At 38.6% G+C, this 19,513-nt stretch overlaps 1 protein-coding gene across 4 annotated transcripts in view; it reads right to left on the bottom strand.

The window, feature by feature from the left end:
• Positions 1 to 5,857: 5,857 nt before the first annotated feature.
• The window catches only part of Fer (FER tyrosine kinase), a 413,495-nt gene continuing 399,839 nt past the window's right edge, over positions 5,858 to 19,513 (bottom strand). For all 4 annotated transcript variants that reach the window (XM_076856939.2, XM_076856936.2, XM_076856937.2 and 1 more), the window contains 3 exons: positions 17,244 to 17,398; positions 13,413 to 13,535; positions 5,858 to 12,443 (listed from right to left, as the gene is read on the bottom strand). In XM_076856939.2, coding sequence (XP_076713054.1) covers positions 12,301 to 12,443; positions 13,413 to 13,535; positions 17,244 to 17,398 — 421 coding nt within the window. In that variant the 3' untranslated portion in view covers positions 5,858 to 12,300. The remainder of the gene's footprint in view (positions 12,444 to 13,412; positions 13,536 to 17,243; positions 17,399 to 19,513) is intronic.

Raw genomic sequence — 19,513 nt, forward strand, 5'->3', positions numbered from 1 at the left:
CCCTTTACAATTAGATTGTATTTCTAATTTTCCCCTTATGTTTAATCTTATAAGTGACCTCTGGTATTGCCAAGGTGGCGTCTGAGGAATACACGTTTAAAATAGACAAATGGTTATAATTCATGGAACATCTGCTTTGTGGTAAGAAACTGGGGGGTATACTGATACAGGACTCTTATTTTAGACCATGAGAAAGTCTGTGTGTGCCTGAGGGAGAAAGGGAAGAGATCAGTGAAGCCAGGAGAGGAGAAATGGTGCTATAAATCTGGCCTCTGATTTTTTAAGTTTCTGTATGCATTGGAGTTATAAATGGGAGAGGTCACATTTGATTAAAAAAAAAAAATTAGGGGCCAACCTGGCTGGGGCAGATGGCAGTCCCCCTACTTGGTTGAGATGCATAACAATAGTTTAGCCATAACAGATGATATGCTCCATCTCTGACTGGTATTCCTTGGAAGACTAATGATGTGTGCAGCCCTGGAAGTGGAAAAAACCTGGTCTCTGGGTTTGGGGCTGACTATGACAGGGTCTGCACTGTTCAGAGTCCCTAAGACTGTGAGCCTGGGTGGGACACCAATGAGCAAATCCCCTCCTGCCCAACTTGCAGCCTCTCATAAGGCCCGTGCATCCTCTGTGTGTTCCTCAGGGTCCCACTTGCCACATTACTGTGTCATGATCATTCCCTGACATTTGGCAGAAGGACAAGGAAGAGACTGGCAGGCAGAAGGAAGGGCCTCCAGGGGCTGCTTGGAAATTAGCTTGAGATGGAAACTCAACAGGATTGAATTATTGATTGGCTTTTACTTGGGTTTAGAAGGAAACATTTTTTTTTTTCCCCCAGAAAAGGGAGAGGCCTTCCTGGATATGGATTAAGTCTAAGGCCTGTTGAAAGGTAGCGGGGGGAGGCTGGGAAAGAGTGGCTTCCAAAGTTGTCAGTGCCTCAGCTTCCTGTGACATTTATTTTTCTATTAATTCTTGGCATTTGTATTGCTGTGATAGATCAATTAGCCTCTCACAATGTTGAGTCCATTGACCTTATCACACCACTATCTTATGGTGCCACTGGTCACCACAGGGAGACTCCAAAAGAAACATTTAGAATTTTTGAATTACCTAAGCCCTAGGCTAGGGAAACATTAAAAGGCTTAGTGTCGATAATCAGCCACACATTAGATGACTGAACCTTTAGGGAGCCTTCCTTTTTCTCATCACTCTTGAATTTTGACAACCACTTGGTGTAGTTTGGATTTAAAATATTCTCCAAAGGCTTATATGTTAAAGTCTTGGTCCTAGGCCCATGCCATTATTGGGAGGTGAGGTCTACTGGAAAAAGTTAGGTTATTGGGGGCATGCCCTCAAATGGGATATTGGAACCCCAACTTGTCCTGTTTCTTTGCCTTTTGGTCACTGTGAGGTTAAAAAGGTCTCCTCTGCCATGCCCTCCTGGTATGATATACTGTGCCACCACAGGCTCAAGCAACAGGGCCAAGTGACCATGGACTGAACCTCAAATTGTGAGCCACAACAAACTTTTCATTCTTTTAAGTGGGTTATCTCGGGTATTTTATCACAGAAACAAAAAGCTGACAAACACACCCAGACACAAAGAAACAGAACATACTCTGCGTAGCACTTGTGTTCAGGTATTCCAAAATGGCCAGAGACTTGGGAGATCATAATCTCAAAGCTTGAAGGGGCCTTAGAGATCACTGTTGGCTGTAAGTACAGAAACAGACTGTGGAAGACTGAAGTGTAAGGAAATTGACTTAGAAGACCATAGGTGGTGGGGTGGGGCGGCCCCAAAGTAAAAATGAGACTAGAGTACAAGGCTTGGAAATTGAACGTAACCCAGGGTGTTCTGGAGAGCTGGGAACCAGAATTTATGCCACTACTTTCTTGAAAGCAATGGCTTCTGCTCTAATGAATATTTTTTGCTGCTCTTCAAGATTCAGTCCTGGGAGAAAGGATCCAGTTGGGCAAATAAAGGATTGTGGGTGGGTTTCTTGGCTTCTGTAGTGGGAGATGGGGACTTGAAATTACTACTCCATCAGTAGCATACCTTCTGCTAGAGTGAGAGTTCCCCTGGAAAAAATCAGGATGTCTTCAGGAAGGGAGAGCAGGTGATGGGAAGCTACCTTCTCTTCCCAGAAAGGGAAAAATGCTTACTACGAATCTAACCTCACAGGGGAGGAAATTGTGGACTAGACAGTGATATGGCTCATTTAAATTTATATTGAATGTCCAGTGAGGGAGAAGAGGCCAAGTTTTCCAGCAACCCCCTTGGTGCTTGTGACAACACCAGATGCCATCAGCCTTATTTATGTGTAATTTTGAGAGTTTGACCGAGGTGTGTTGGCCAGTTCATGTGTTTCAGATCTGGGGAATTTGAAAAACCATTTTATTGACTCAGTTTCCAGTTAAAGGGCCACCAAACATTTTTAATAAAATGTAGTTCTGACCTGTGTATCCTTCAAGCAATACCACCACCATTTGCCTGAAGAAATCACCAGCTAGAGGGGGAGTACACAGTGATGTGCAGGACTTTAAACACCACAAGAGCTCCAGGGATTTCAAGGACGCTGTTCATTTATCCTAGGGAATGAATTTCAGATAGCCCAACTTGCTTGGTGATGGATACACCTGGTCCTAATTAATTGAAGTCAATAAAAGCATAGGTTGTCTGAGATTCTGTGCCAGAAATCTGCTGAGGAGAGTGCCAAATTTAAGAGCTCTGGTGAGAAGGAAGAGCCCAGGGACAAAGGTCTGGTCAGGTTATTGCAGAAGCAGGAGGCTCAGGATTGTGTGGGTTTGTTTTACCTATCTTAAGAAGCTTGCAGGTCATCCCACAAACACTAAGCACCTGTGCTTTTCAGAGGCAGTGTAGGGTTAACTTTTCTAATCCAAGATCAGGGCTGAGGAAAGAGCTTGGTTTAATTCAGGGAAAGTAAATAAATGATCAAATTTGGTACATTGCCCAAAATCTGTGTAAATAACAGCATGCGGTTTTAGGAAGGGTATTGATTGGTGGCTACATGGAAGTCAAGCATCTTGGCTCTGTGACCACTCAACTCTGTACCAGAGACAGGTAAGGATGTATACCTACACCTTTTAGTAGCCACTGCAGCTTGTTTTCAAACATCCCTCTCAGCCACCTTTCTCCCCTAAATCCTGTATTATATCTAAACAAATCCTCCTATGAAAAATAAAATAAAACCCCAAGCTCAAAAATACAAGAAAAATCTGGCCAATAGCCAATCCATACAGAGAACTGAACTTGAACTACGTTGCAGTTTTGATTTCTAAACAAAACAGTGATTGGACTATAAGCAGCACACACCCATTACCATCAGAACTCATCAGTTTAATTACAGAGAAACTGAAAGCTAATAATTTTTATGTACTATTACATCCCTAGGAGGGCAGTTACCATGGAAATCTTGCCTTCCGTTTCTTCTACTTAGAGCATATTTATATGGAAGAGAAATGTAAACATGATGGAAAGATTAAACAAGACAAGGCACAGTTTGCTACAAATAGTTTACATTTATTATAAGAATACAGTAAAAAAAAAAAAAAGTTCTGCAGATCCATGAGTGGTAATTGGTCTACTGGAAAAGAAAAGGAGGCTACTTAAAAAAGGCCTAAGTTTACAAAAATGATGAAGTTGTGTTTTAAAAATGTAGAAAACAATTTAAAAACATCCTACAATGTTAGCCAAAATTCAAAGTGTATTTCTTTTGAATGTAGAAACTAACAAATAAATAAGTGTTAAATACAGATCTGAGTTAAAAATGATAAACTGCTTTATATATTTAGCATTCATTTCAGACTTGTTTACAAAGCCAGATGAATCCACCAGAGATCTTGTTTTACACTTGAACTTTCCAGAAGAAGTACCCTATTTCCAGTGTTTCTTTTGTCCACTTCAAAAATATATTATTTTAAACTAACAAAAAAGGCTAAAGGTGCTTTAACCTGACATCAAGATAATCATATATTGGCACTAAAGGAATCTTGTAAACCGTAGGAGTGCTTTGCTCAAAATGCTGCCTACAGATGGAAATCTACACCACAGGTGGCAGAGGGCAGACCCAAGTCCCCCCTTCACCGCCCTTATGTCATCTTCCAGTGAAGGAAAGAGAAAGCAACTCAGAAAACCACATGGCTATAACCACTGGCTGTGGGTCTGGGTCAGGAATGGCAGTGCCTGTCTGGAGGGTGGCCTCCACAGTTTAATGGTATGGGCACCATTTGTATGTTTTTGTCTTTGCTTCCAATTTGCTTGTGTTTCTGGAGAAGTCGGGGCTATTCATGGGACTTGGGTCACTTGATTTCATGCACTTGTATTTATCTGGTTTTCCTTAACCCTATGCAGTCATATGGTTACAAATACAACAGTTCAAGTCTTTTAGGGCATGTGCCAGAAGAAGCCAAACCAAGAAACAGACACACAACCTACAAGTCATAGAACCAATATCCTTGACCCACAAAGCCCCAAACTGAATTCCAGTAGAAAGAGTATGTATTTTGTACACAGTAGGTGGGAAAGACCTAGAATCTGAGGAGGAATTGGACATGTGTGGTGAAAGCATGGGAAATAAAACCAGCAGCAATGGGTCTCCACAGCATCCTATAGCCCAAATATAAAATCTGCTATCCTTTGGGTTAGAGAGATCCAGAGCCTTATCAAGCCTGGCTCTAGGCTCAGGCCCTCCACATTTGTGTACACAAATCTAGGGTTTCTTAAGAGGAGTCAGGTAAGCTTATTTCTACCAAGTTAATTATTTGTAAGAAAAATTCCTACATACAATGGTGTTTGATTCTGCTCCCACCTTGTTTTATGGGTTTAAAAATAAAAGCATGGATTGATAAGTCGGCCAACTGTCAAGATGGTCTTCTTACACAGAATTCCACTAAAAACAGATTCCCTTTCAGTAACCAAGGAATTTTTTTTTAAACATTTTTTAGTTGTAAATGGACACAATAACTTTATGTGGTGCTGAGGTTGGAACCCAGTGCCTCACATGTTCTACACAAGCGTTCTACCACTGAGTCACAACCCCAGCCCAGCCCCCCAAGGTACTGAATCCAGGTCAGAGATCAGGGCTGCCCCTGAGGAAAATTTAGGTTTTTTTTTTTTTTTTTCTTTATAAAGATTGTTTAAGCACCTCAAAGAACATGAGGCTCTATTATTTGATAAGAACTACATGAGGAAGACATTGATAGTTTGGACTCGCATGCAATTTCTTTTTTCATGCTCAGATTTTTTGCTGCTCAGAAGTGGGAATTGGGATTTCTTTCTTATGGCCATCTTACACTTATCCTGTCTTGTTCAGAACATTGCTGACATTTTCCACTGATACGTGACCTAGGCTTTCAAAATAAGGTCTGATGTCCTGTGATGGGGTGAATTGACTAATGGTCATAGTTTTGTATGAGTATTTTAACTGAAAACAAAAGGGTAGCGTTTCTGTTATCTGCTTTGGTGGTTACAGTTGTAAATCTAGCTTCACATGTCATTTTAGAATCTGCTTTGGGTGGCATTTATTATGTGCTTATTCTGATACGAAAGATGTTTCCAGCATATAGGAAAAAGGTTTGAGGTTTGGCATTTTGTGAAAAGAACTACTTTGGTGAACTGTGGAACAGACCTGATGTTTTAATACAGTGGTGTTTTGGAGTCTGTATTTATGGATAGACTGGTTTGTTTTGAACTTAAGTATTCATATTATCTCCCTTTTTCTGAAGGTATGAAAAATGATGTAACACTATGCAACTAAAGTACTTTTAGACATTTGCTTTATGAGGAGTATAAACAAAAAGACTTCCATAAAATAGAATAAAAGAATCAAATACACATAGGGGTTTAAGATGAAGTAAGTATTGTTCGTTTTTCAATATTTCCTTGGGGGTGGAGGACAGTCATCTGATCAGCTTACTTGCCCAAGTTAAAGTCTCTGTCCCTGGACACACCCACTCAAAATAATCATTGTCCCAAGGAAATCTCCCAAGAGCCTCTACTGAAAATGCCTTTCATCTCACATCTGCTACCTTAACCATCCTGTCTCCCCAGCAAAGGCTACAACCAGGTCATCTTTGTATTCTAAGCTGGGAATGCAAGGGTGCCACTCACATACCGAGCAGGTGACCAGGCTTGGTACATAGAAACCTGGGAGTTCCCCATAAGTCAAGGGGTCCTGCATACCTGAGAAACTCTTTTGGTCAAGACAAATTATGACATTCAAAGCAAGTTGAGGATAAAGACTTTTCTATTTTGGTAAAGCAAAAGGCTGAGAAACAGAAGATGAGAAAAGGAAATACTAACCGTAAGTCAATAACAAATACCAGGAAAATGAGCTCCTCTTAGTGTTTATTGCACCTGACAAGGCAGATGTTCAAGAAAAGGTTCCTGAACAAAGAAAGCTGAGGAGAAATAAATGCAGCCTCTAGGGTCATTTCTATCACTTAGTACTTATTACTCTGAGAACACTTACATATCGCCTCGATGAAAATGTTCACAAATTCAAGATTTCAATAAAATATGGTGGCAAACACTTGTAATCTTGGTGACTTGAGAGACTGAGGCAGGAGGATTGCAAGTTTGATGTCAGCCTCAGCAACTTAGTGAGACCCTGGGATGTGGCTCAGTGATAAATTGCCCCTGGGTTAAATTCCCAGTACACCCTTCCCTCAAAAAAAAAAAAAAAAAAAGTTTTGAATCACTTTTGAATCCCAAATATTCTCATTTGGGGTTCAAAGAGGGTCTCTGGCAAGGAGGGATGCTGAATCTGCCTTGTCACAAAGCACACCTGTAAGATACTTTTTCATTAATAAAAACGGGAACTTTCACAGTAATTTTCTCGCATTGCTGCTATCCTAGCTGTGTACACTCTCAGCTGCCCACTGCTTAGGTAATGGGCTGAACCACCATGTCTACAGCCTTAGGAAACAGCCAAGGGTCGCTATGATTCAACTGCAGCTACTTCCCAAAATTTGCATGGTCTTTTGTTTCATTTTGCAGTATTCTGTTTTGTGAAAAGACTGACTTCCTATATACTGATCTTTCCATGACTCAGAATACTACTGTGGACAACCAGTTCTGTTGGTGAGAAACATCTAAAATATCACTGGTGTGACAAAGGGAATTTGTAAAGAGGGCTGAGGCAGCTCTTGTCAGATATCAATCCTACTTGAGAGGACAGAGCCACAAAACAGTGTACACATAAAGGGTACCAAACTGAGTATGGGTTTTTCTTTAAGAAAGCGTTATAAAGACCTGAGAGGCACGTAATATTTAATAACCTGCATCAGGAAGTCCCTCAACCCCCATCTGGGGACTGGCTTCCCTTGGTGACAGTAGTGATTTGGTGGGAGATTGGCCTTGGAGTCATCCTGTATTGGTCCTTGGTTGTAGCCCTTCATCTCCTTTCAACCTTCCTTCGTAGATGTATCTTCCTCTGTCTTACTTTAGCCATACTGCGCTCTGACTGGCTTTAGGATACTTCCAAGATTCCTTTCACATAATTGTTATGGGTAAAAGATGAGGGACATGGCTACTTAACTTTCCCTGTTTACCTGCTGAATTCTTTGTTTACCCAAAGTAGAGCTCAGCAGAGCAAGATCCTTTGTGGGTCACTCTAGGAGCCACTTAATTTACCTGGATCAAGACGTGAAGCAGGGTAGATGTGATTGAGCTGCCACTTACGAGAGACTTGAGCCCAGGTTAAAGCTCCATTGCAAACGAAAGTTTTTATTAACAAATGTAAAGATGACATGGAATGATTTCCTTGATATATCTTTTTTAAGTACTTACCTTTTTATTTGTATGTCCAACTACAACTAAAAAATATTATTTGATGCTGAAGATCGAAGTCAGGGCCTCACAAGTGCTAAGCGAGCACTCTACCACTGAGCCACAACCCTCCTTGATATGTTTGAACACATGTTACCAAATCCATTAGGTGGGAGGACAATAAGAATGCCACCCAACACGGGATAATCTGACCAGGGGACATGAAATTACTCTGAATACGAGGGAGGTTATTTGGTTTGCTTCTGCAAAGGCCCACACTGTCAGGTAACCTCTTTTGCTTTTTTTTATTTTAATTTTTGGCTGCAGAGATCTTTTTTATTTTTTGTAGGAAAGGATCTGGCCTCGCTTTCCTCAGGCTCCCTAGTGACCTTGCCCATATATTTGTTGTACTCTCCATAGGTAACCTCAACCTTGTAGGATACACTTGCCTCAGCACCTGAGCAACAGACTGCAGCCCCTGCTCTTTAAACTATGCAGAAGTAAAATGACTGAGAATTTAGTACAGCAGGCTTTTTCTACCACCCAGGCATCTGCGTGTAGCTAAGTGATTCTTAATGCCTATATTTACTGATTCAGAGTTTAATCTTTGAATCAGTATGAGGAAGCAAGATGGTTTTTGAGGGGTACTAAACTATGGCAAAGATACGTAGCTTGTATATTAGAGCATTTTTTTTAAAGGAGAATTTTATGGGACTTTAAATCTGTATCACTAACTCCTTCAAGTAGGTAATTTTGGTATGTGAAATCCTGACTTTTTAAATCTTTGCAGTAATGAACATAGTACTGGATTTTCCCAAATAATGATAGTATTTAGACAAGATGTGAAACTAACCAAAACCAGAGGAAAAATCTTTAATGAAACACTTCTGGTATGTATAAGCAAGTCAGTAACAAGAGGTAACACTTTAATAGTAAACTTTCATGCTAACTTAGTACTATATTGGAAATATTATCTCCTTTTCATACAAAATCTTTGATTCCCCTTGAGATTATTAATAAAGAAAACATGGTCTTTTAATATTTCAGTATTCTGTTTTGTGAAAGGACTGACTTCTTACATGCTGGTCTTTCCATGACTCAGAATACACAGGACAACCAGTTCTGTTGATGATGAGAAACATCTATATCACTGATGGGACAAAGGGAGTGTGTGTAAAAAGAGGTTTGAGGCAACTCTTCTCAGATATCAATCCTATATAGAGGACACACAGCCACTTCAATTACATGGAATATAAAATTATTTTAGGTTTCAGATTGGTAATAAATGGTGATTTAAAAAAAAAATCCCCCACCAAGGCTCCTTGGTGATATCAGGTAAATAGTATACATGAAACATACTAGGAAATCTGTTCAGATGCAGTCTTAAAGCATCTCAAGTGGTATAACTCAAATCTGTGTTGTATGTCACTGTGGTTCAGTTAGGTGTCATGCATTCTAATTTTTGTTTACAAGGTACTCAGTGTGTATTATGTTACAATTAGAACACTTTACATACCCTGGCTTCACAAAAATGGCATTCAATTTATTTTAGTGGTACTAGTTAAACGTTTTAAAACTATATGGTGAAACTGAAGTAAAGGTCAGGAAAACAGAACTATTTCAATGACATTTTGTCTAAGTAATCCTGAATAACACCTGACACAAGTAGGCTCCTGTGTATGCTGATCAACTAGGAAATCTTTTAATATTGAAATTGGTGAAGTATGGATGGGGAACACTATACTGCCCATATATAATTTTTTTTAAAGAACGTTTTTAGTTGTGGATGGACACAATATCTTCATATGGTGGTGAGGATCCAACCTAGGGCCTCACGCATGTGAGGCTTCAAGTACTCTACCACTGAGCTACAACCTCGCCAATATAAATTTGAGAAGAGAAATAAATGAGTCTTTTCACTAGGAACGTTGTGGCAGGAGAAGCTGAAATAAAATCTGTTTCTGAGAACTTAAAACCCAATATTATTTATTTTCCCAGAAGGAAAAAAAAATGTTGGCTTTCAGATATAACTTTGATTACATGGAATATAAAATTTTAGCTTTCAGATTAATAATAAATGGTAAGTTTAAAAAAAAAATCCCCAACAAGAGTCGTTGGTGATTCCAGGTCGATAGTGCAGGTAACAGACTGCCTGTCCTTACCACACCTCCCATCATGGATTAATGCATTTAAGGACTTAAGAAGGGAGCTATAGACTACTGATATCAATGGATCATCTAAGAGTTGCATATAACAAAGATTTAAAACCAGAGTCGAATTCAGACCACTGGCAGTTTTGGTTACAATTATTTTCTTATTAAACAATTCACAGGATTTGGTGCATTTCTGAACCCTCTTTTCCCCCTGAATCAACTTGCAAATTCAGAACAGTATTTGTGTGCTTTCTGGGTACGGATTAGCCTCCTAAAGTACATAATTCCAATAATTATCAGTGACAGAAGGGATGAATAAATTATGCTTCAAGCATAACAAAATTAACAGTAAAAAATGTTTGCATAAGCTTTTCTTAATGCATGAGCCTATATTAAATTTAATATTCTATACAACTGATATGATCCTGAAAGACTCCCAATGAGTTATTAATCTTGAACTGTACCACAGCCTGCTTCAGGACAAGGAATAAAATAGAATTTAAATGCTGCAGATGTCATGATGTTTTGAAGACCTTTTTTAATTTAAACAGTTATGATGTGAATTGCAAATTCTAACAGCCTGAGTGAGTGAAATATCAATACCATGTTCATTCTTTACACCAGAATGCAAGGATTAAGCTTTGGATTTTGTTCACAAAATCAGAGTCAGAGCCATTATTCTCTGTCCTTGCTGAGAGCCTAAGTGAACAGGGTCTGGCTATTTAAAAAAAAAAAATTAAAAACAGATTCACTTGGAAGTACGGAAAGGGGTAGAAATGTCTTGTCCACTTAATGCACGAGTCTGTGCTTTATCATGGTATATACTATTAAAAGAAAGTTCCAAGTACTTATAATATTTGACCTCAGGGAGAACCATGCTAATTAAAAAGAAGTTGTTTTGTAATGTTAAAGGCAAATTTATTATTCCTTCATTTTGGTCTGAATGTACTAATCATTGAAAGTGTACAAAATCTGCAAGGATATTTGCAATGGACACAAGTCATTCTTCTCTTGAGTTTTGCACAATGGTCTTCACAGGCAGCAAACACTGAGAGAAAGAAATGTTCTATCTCTTAAGCTCTTCCCAGTAATCCCTAAGGTGATATATGTATCTGGACACAGCCTCAAGCACTTAAAAGACTTCCAGGCCACCATTACCCCATCCTACATATTGATGTGTGTGTGTGTGTGTGTGGGGGGGTAGGTTGCCTGGATGCATTGAGATTCACCTCAATAAAATCCTAGTTTTAATGCTGGTACATTTTGAGCACTGTGCTTACACACCTGTCAGCTACTGAAGATTTGTGGGAAGCATGATAAGGGTAAATAAAGAAAAGTAGAAAGATCAGGGCTTTCTTTTCTCATTAGTACTCATTTGATTTCTGAACCATCTGAACCGCCTTGTACTTGACAAATATTTGCGTATGTCTACACACTACTGAACTAGAACCATGACTTCTGACAGCTCTGGAAAATTGGTACTACTAGGGGGAATGACCCTTCGATGAGGAAGACACTTAACCGTCACTTTTATGGAGTTGCACCCTGTAGAGCCTTGAAAATTTTTCTTGCCATTAAGAGGACTCTGTGGACTCCTGGGGCCTTTTTGGTGAATTCAGACAACATTAAAAAGGACATGCATGGGTTTATAAAACATGCCTTTATATTTTTCTTTAATTTGAGCAACACTCTAGCTGCTCTTTCCCCCCAGACTACCTTGCTTGTTACACTTATTGCTGTCTCGGCAATCTAACATCCTTTAACGGGGTGCTCTAAGGACATTTCATATTCAGACTGCGGGAATTGACAGTGGAGGAGCATGATGATTCTTAGTGGGCTTATTTCTGTCAAAACTCAAACAAAAAACCCCACACTCATGGGCATTCTAAATAATTCCCCCGACAAGTGTCTATTTACAGACGGACTTTCATCTTGACAGAGTAGAAAGCCAGCTGTGTTTGGAATGTGAAAACTTATAGCACCAACTAAGTAGGGTCTGTGGCATAGGACAGTATCCCACAAACTGCCTGATGTAGAAAACCTTTGAGAAACATCAGTGGTCCTAGGTGTGGAAAAAGACGTTTTTTTTTTTTTTTTTTTTAAATCTTTCACGTTTAGAACCTGTGTTTTTCTATTTACAGTGGTCTGAAATGGCAGGATTGCTTGGTTAGCCAAAAAAGGCCTTGGTAGGACTATTTCTTGGATAAATCTGCATTTCACATAGTTTAAAGTTAAAAAAAAAAATAATAACCTTACAGGATGGTTGCCAGCAATATGGTATAAACTCATCATTAATGAGAACAACAGTATTAATCTGCTGGAGGACAGTCTTGAAGGCTGAGCTTGGCACTGTGACTATGTGATTTTCCTTTTGATGATAGTAAGCTCTTTCTGAAGTTCACTGAATGTAGGACGGTTTTCAGGATTATAATCCCAACACTTCATCATAATTTTAGAAATTTCCTCTGGACAGTTTTGAGGGGCTGACATCCGGTAACCTAAAGACCCAAAAGAACAAAGAAATGAGAATGGACTTAGGAAATGAATGCTCACACAGGGTATATGCATTTTGTAAATTTTAGTACCTTATGTTGTAGGTATAATAGAAACAAAATTCATTTTGGAGTACATTCTCCCTCCTCATGGGTCATAGAGAAATCGTATTACACAGCCATTAACACTTAGTTCAAAAAACATGGTCAGGAAGATATACTACAAATGCATATTTTAGTTGCTAGAATTAAATGCTATGGGCAGAGTTTCTAATTCATCTTCGAAAACCTAGGTTGTAGAGATAATGTTTAAACGCTCAACAGTGAAGGAAAAATGAATGAGTCATAAGCTGCTGTCTGGAAGTGTTGCTCGTGTGTGTGACTCTGCCAGTGGGGGAGAGGGAGGTTCTCAGCACTGGGCAGCCTCAGGCCATGGTACATTACCGCATCTCAACAAAATCTCTTGGAGGAAGCTGTGGATGACAGTAGTGCCTGCTAGGAATAACTAGTTTTTGGTGATGCTATAGCTCTGGTCTAGAACCCCACCCTCTCCTAGGATTTCTTCAGAAGTATTATAAAATTCTCCAGTTCTTAAAGACAGACAGCATTGTACTTTGTAATATTTTTAAGGAGATGTATTTGGTATGGAATAAAAAATAATAGGCTGGGAATAGTAACCTGTTTTCACGGAAGACATTGAATGGTACAGCACTACAACTTCATGCCAAGCAGAGAAGGGGTGGAGAAACAGCTTGTAGTTTGCTACTTTGAAAGTATCAAGATACTTCAAAGTGTCTGTTTCATTATATAAAAGCAATGGGATTCAAAAGCAGAATTGTGTACTACGTTCTCTCTGCTTACATACCTAAATAGCATAATAGCCTCTTTGCCAGCAATCTGGTCAGGAGAAACACCATTGGCACTGCTGCCCCCAAGGCTGGATTTGAACCCTGCCCATCTGGGTCTCTGGCTCACCTCTTTCCACTTGCTCTCGTGCTTGTTGATTTGTCATTCCAGGGTAAGGAGAAATCCCTAAGCTGAAGGTCTCCCAGAGCAGGATGCCAAAGCTCCATACATCACTCTCAGAACTGTATCTTCCTGGGAGGGGAACAACAAACCATAACCAGGTGAGGCACAGGGACAAGGAGGGGACAGGTTCTGGTTATGTATGTCAGTCCCATAATAACTTACCAAAGGACCTCAAGAGCTGGTTTTATACTTCAGGACTAGTTATGTCATCAAATAATCACTTCTACCCACCAAGAGCAAATTTCAGCCAGCATGCAGGCTTACTTTCCTGGAGTGTCATGAGTGAGGTGGTTTATATAAAAACATGTAAATGTATACACATCAGTGCCTAGGAGATTAAATAAGTTGGATTCCTGCAATTTTGTCTTCTGCATCCTTTTCTTTCTACTAAAATTGCAAACAAACCTAAAGCAATAAGAAAACTTTCTTAATTTCATTTTTTTACTCATCACTGTTTACAGATATTCTTACGTACTTAAAGGTCTCATTTTCTCTGCTGATAGTTTGATTTACAGAAAATATATTTTTCTGTTTTGAAGAGTGGAAATTAACATAGCTGACTGAAAAACAACTTCTTTAAATTACATGGTGCCTTGTTTTGTCAAAATAGCTCAGTAAAACAGGTGCACCAAGATAAGCTCTTAGAACACATGTGGTAGCTTTCAGGAAATAGAGAAATCAACACAAGATGGATGTGAAATCAAAGAAGGGTAACAGAAAGGTCCTTTCCAAGACTCTCCCAAGATATTTAATTTTATGTATAGGGCACATACCATCACAATTACATGTTTCTTAAATGATTTCAGTTTCTGTCCCTCCTCTAAAACCATTACTATAAAGAATATTTTTGAAGTAAAGGAGAGTCTGCCTGCACTGTGTTAACTGATCTGTCTTGAGTGGACTGAGTAAAGGTTCGGGCTATGTTATTTTAGCTTTCCTCTTGGTAGATGGTAATTATGAACATAAATCTTGCTACCCAACAGCATAGTTAGTTTTCTTATCTGCAAATCAACTATTATGATGATCCAATAGTTTGTAAAATAATATATGGATGGGTATCAAGAAAGGCATTATAGGTAAACTAAGATCATACTCCAGAAGTGGAAATGTTCAACCTAGTTCTGGATTTTGAACCTGGTATTGCCGGATACTTTTAAGGATAAGAGCAAGTTAGTTGTATCTTTATGTTTTTCTATCTCTTAATTCTCACAATATGCTTGTAGAGAAAGGGTATTATTTTCATTTTACAAAGTAGGAAACAGATGCAGAGTAGAAGGCTTGCCAAGATCATGCAGTCAATGATGTAACAGATCCAGGACTCTCCATTCAAAACTCTGCCTTTTGGAGTTAAATCACATTAATCAAATTAGAGGATACATCAGCCCCAAATAACCAGGTGACAAGTGGGAGACATCAATAATTGATACATGATTTTATTTCTTCATTGGAGATCAGTATCCTCTTTGCCCACAGTATCTTGTGACTGTGGATGGTAGTGATAAAGGCCCAACAGTTCAAGCATGTTACAATTTCTGCATTTTAAAAAATTACTGGGCAGGGGGGCTGTGGCTCAGCAGTAAAGCACTCTTTTTGAGTGTGTGAGGCCCTGGGTTTGAACGTCAGCACCACATACATAAAATAAAAGTATTGTGTCCACCTCCAACTTAAAAAAAAATTGCTGGGTAAGATATTCACATCAAAGCCAAAGAAATCTTTGAGAACAAGATGAAAATATGATACGTACATTTGCCTCGAAAAAGGGAAATTATGTAGTTAGAGATAAGGGTAGGAGACGGGCTTACTACATGTTACAGCAGATAACACAACAAAATGGTAAAAACCAGTTTAATTCTACACCTTAAGCCTACCCTTTTGAAAGGTTTCTTGGATCAGAGGGTTTTTTTTTTTTCATGTACTCTAACCCCACACTTCATTGGAGATTGGCCTCAGTGAGTGTAGGGAAGCCTTACCAAATAGAAAAATGTACCAAGAACTTTACATCCTTACTTTCAGAAGATTTTTTTTTAGAGCCAATCTTCAGTAATTCTACATCTCAGAACACAATTTCCCAGGACTGCCTGAAGCTTGAAGACTCAGGAATTTCCCCATGGGATTGCATACGAAACTCCTTCCTCATCTAAATATGGAAGACTGCCAAAAAAAGTCCTTCACTGTCAATCCAAGAACTTTGTACTCCTCCTTAAGTTACAATTCACCTAAAATACAGTGATCAAGAGGCATAATCATGTACTAGTAAGAGGACGTTTAAAAGGCTGTAATATAGATTATCTGGGAACCAGGGCTTGGTTTTAGTGATAAATCTTTAGGGGGCAAAATATTACAACCTTTTACCCTGTGATTCTTCACTTCAGTGATACAACCCCACCATTCAAGACAAAAACCACTGTGGAAACTAGCAGGGCTGCCATTTCCCTGGGTGCTGAGGAATAGTGGATTGGCTTGCAATTACTAAAAGGTCACAGAAATCTTATTTGCTGTCACAATGAAAGACAAACCAAGGGTGAGGACTGGTATCTGGATTAAGCCCAGCCAGTATACATACATTCAAAAGTTTTCACTGTTTGAGGAATCACCATATGTTTTCCAGATCACACTAGTACATACTCAGAATAACTGGATACATACAGACCTATTTACAATAGCCAAAAGGAGAAAACTGCCCCAATATACACAAATGCATGAATGAACAAACTGTGGTATACACACAGAATGAAATATTCTGTTGGAAAAAGTACTGATGAATGAACCTTAAAAGGATTATACTAAATGAAAAGAGGATACAGACCATCACATTGATTCTATTCATTTCAAATATCTAGAAAGGTAACAGGAGAGGGAGGAAATGGGTACATGATCTTGAAAAGAAGAAAATGTTTTGAAACTAGACAAAGGAAGTGGTTTCCCAACACTGAATTAAAGTAAAAAATTTAGTAGCATTTAATATAATTTCGTGAATGTCACCTATTAAAAACCTTATCTAGGCATTAAAAATTATTTTCATAATTTATCATGATTTGCTGACTGAAAATGGAACGTTACTGCTTATTCAAGACATTATACCCATTGTTTTAGACCTTATTTCCCTAAATGAGACTTTTTTTTAAGAGAATTTTAATATTTATTTGTTTAGTTTTCGGCGGACACATCTTTGTATGTGGTGCTGAGGATCAAACCTGGGCTGCACACATGCCCGGTGATTGCGCTACCACTTGAGCCACATCCCAGCCCCCAAAAATGTAACTTCTAATTTCACTTAAAGCACACTTTTTTCTTTTGCTAAACTCATGAGTAGTTACCCCATTTCATTCTAACCAGAATACAAACTTTCTAATTACAATGACACATAAAAATCACTATTTTAATTCCAATCTTTGTCCTCAGGATTTATGTAAGTTCCAGAGAAACTAAAAATATTACGTCAGTCAATCTTTAACAGTACATGAAGTTACTGGACCAATTAAGACATTCAAATAAATGGCCCAGAGCTACCACAACACTTATATTCTATGGATAATCTGTTTCAATTGTTTGAGACATAAGTGCTTATAATTCTCTTTTTGATCTACTGATCTTTAATCTAGAAATCTGATCAGTAATTTCAATTAAGTTTGTGCTCGTGTCGAAGTACAAGGTCTGAACAGTTATACAGGGGTATGTAGCAAAATCCAAGAACCAGCCCAATGTATAATTACCTGTAAATGTTTTGTGCTGATACAGTCTATTTTTGCCAAAAAGTAAAAAAAAGTCTATTCTTACCATAATTAAGAGCTTCTGGTGCTGTCCATTTAATGGGAATCTGCTTTAAGCCAGAAGATGAATATACCCCACCATCCTCTTGACGAGACATTCCAAAGTCACTGATTTTTAGAATATTATTTTCACCTACGAGGCAGTTTCTTGCAGCAAGGTCCCTAGGTTATAATAAGACACAGAAAACACCTATTAAAACAAATTGAAAGACGCTTTCACATTTATGACTTCCACACTTTGCATTTTTACATTTGCAATGTATTTATAATGAGGTTAAGAAAGCTTATGATTTACCAGTCCTTCCCAAGTTTTCTGTCATAGGTAAAATATCATCCACAAGAATATTTGCATATGGAACAGGCCACATGCTAGCTTTCTATGCATCACATATATTTCCATTTAAATAGAAAAGCATGATTCTAAGGTTAAGGGAAAAAATCAGAAAGGCTAAGTAAACCTCCATTGTGTCTCCTTGGACTGGCTTCATTGTCCAATAGAACTTGCTGTGATGGAGACAATAGCCATGTGTGGCCACTAAACACGTGCAATGTGGCTCATGGGACTGAGAAACTGAATTCTTCATTTTATATACTTTTCATGTATTAAATTTAAATGGCAACATGTGGCTAATAGGTACTGTGTAGCCCTCAATATCCCATCTCTCGAGTTTCCAAAGGCTGGACATGACCGAGGTGCCAGAGAGGCGGGTAACACTACTGTGTCTGGGACAGGCAAACCCTTCTTGATGAGCTGTTCTTGGTGCTCTCCTATTCAACTTTTTAAATTTACTATACATTCCAGCCTTACTACTATCTTTGGTCTCCAAACCCTGGACAACTGCCCTAAACTCAGAATACTTGTTTCCACTTCCTATGGGTCCTTCTCACTTAGCTCTTCCTTTGCCTGAAATTTCCTCTACCTATTTGCACAGCTGGCTCCTGTTCATTTATGCTCTTTCTTCAGAGGGAAGATGGCAGTGAACCAAAGTGCTGTGTCTTATTCTAGTAAGGAGGATAGTCAGTAATCAAATCTATGTAAACATATGTGGGAGAGAATATATATATTCACACATACAAAGAAAAGTATTACAGTGCTGAGTGTTAAGGGGAAAGAGGTTTAGATAGGCGAGTAAGGAATCAGTGGGATCAGATTCAAGGAGTGTGGTAGAGGCAGAAATGGACTTTGAGTCAGTGGGCTTTTACTTTAATACAGAAGTTCCATTGTAGCTGAATATTTTGCCCTACAGTTTTAAAATGCTATGCTTCCCAGCCTTCCCCACAGCTAGGTGTGTCCACAATGTTAAACATGGATTGTCTTGAATTCCAGGAAGTAGCATCACAATTCTCCCTTCTTTGAACCTGAACCTGAATTTGAACAAAGAAGAAACTTTAACCTAGACCCCTAATTTCTTGCTGCTGTTCCAATGTTAATGAGTTGTCAGACATGTCCTGAACTAGTTACTTTTGATCTTGGATTTATTACTTTAACATGAGAAATTTTTATGTAATTCAAGTGGTCTTCATTTCTTAATTTTTTTTCTCCTTTTTTTGGTATGTATTTTATTATATGCAGTTAAGAAAACAGTGTAGAGATGGATCTGGTTTTGGACACATTGAGATATCTCATATCCCAGTGGAGTTGGATGTTGAATTTTGAGGTCAATAGTTGTGGCTTTTTGGTGGTGGTTGAATTGATAGAACTGGAAAATGTTTTCACCTAGAATGTAGAGGGAGAACAGACATCATTCAAGGACTAGGCCCTAAGGCATAGCATGCCTTGGAAAAGGGTTAAATAAAGGAGCAGCACGTGAGGCAGAGAGAAGCCATAAGAGTATGGTGGTCCTCGCTTCATTTTACTCATCTAAAAAATATAATCTAGCAGGGTTGAGTGCAACAATGTTTGTAAAGTACCAGCATATAACATGTGGCTCAAATATCTCCTATATATTGCTGCTACTGTTATAAGAGGTCCTGAAACAGCATGCATAAATCACTGCATAGAAAGTCTTTAAGAGTGTTTTGCTTACAAAGGAAATGTGGCCAGCACCTGAAAACTAAGGACTACAAAAGGTACATATGCAAAAAACGTGCTTCCAAAGACGGAATCAATAATAGTTGCATGTTAAGGATTTCATTTTGTAAAACTTTTACTAGTTTCTACATTATTCTGTCAATGATTTTTATTCATTTAAAGAGGAAATATGTATTCATCATTGTGCAGAAAGAGGGATCCATAAAGGTAATTTTTGTAGACCAATTTCAAATTAGGATGTACAT

Source organism: Callospermophilus lateralis, chromosome 5, assembly GCF_048772815.1.
Source record: "Callospermophilus lateralis isolate mCalLat2 chromosome 5, mCalLat2.hap1, whole genome shotgun sequence".
NCBI classification, from domain to species: Eukaryota; Metazoa; Chordata; class Mammalia; order Rodentia; family Sciuridae; genus Callospermophilus; species Callospermophilus lateralis.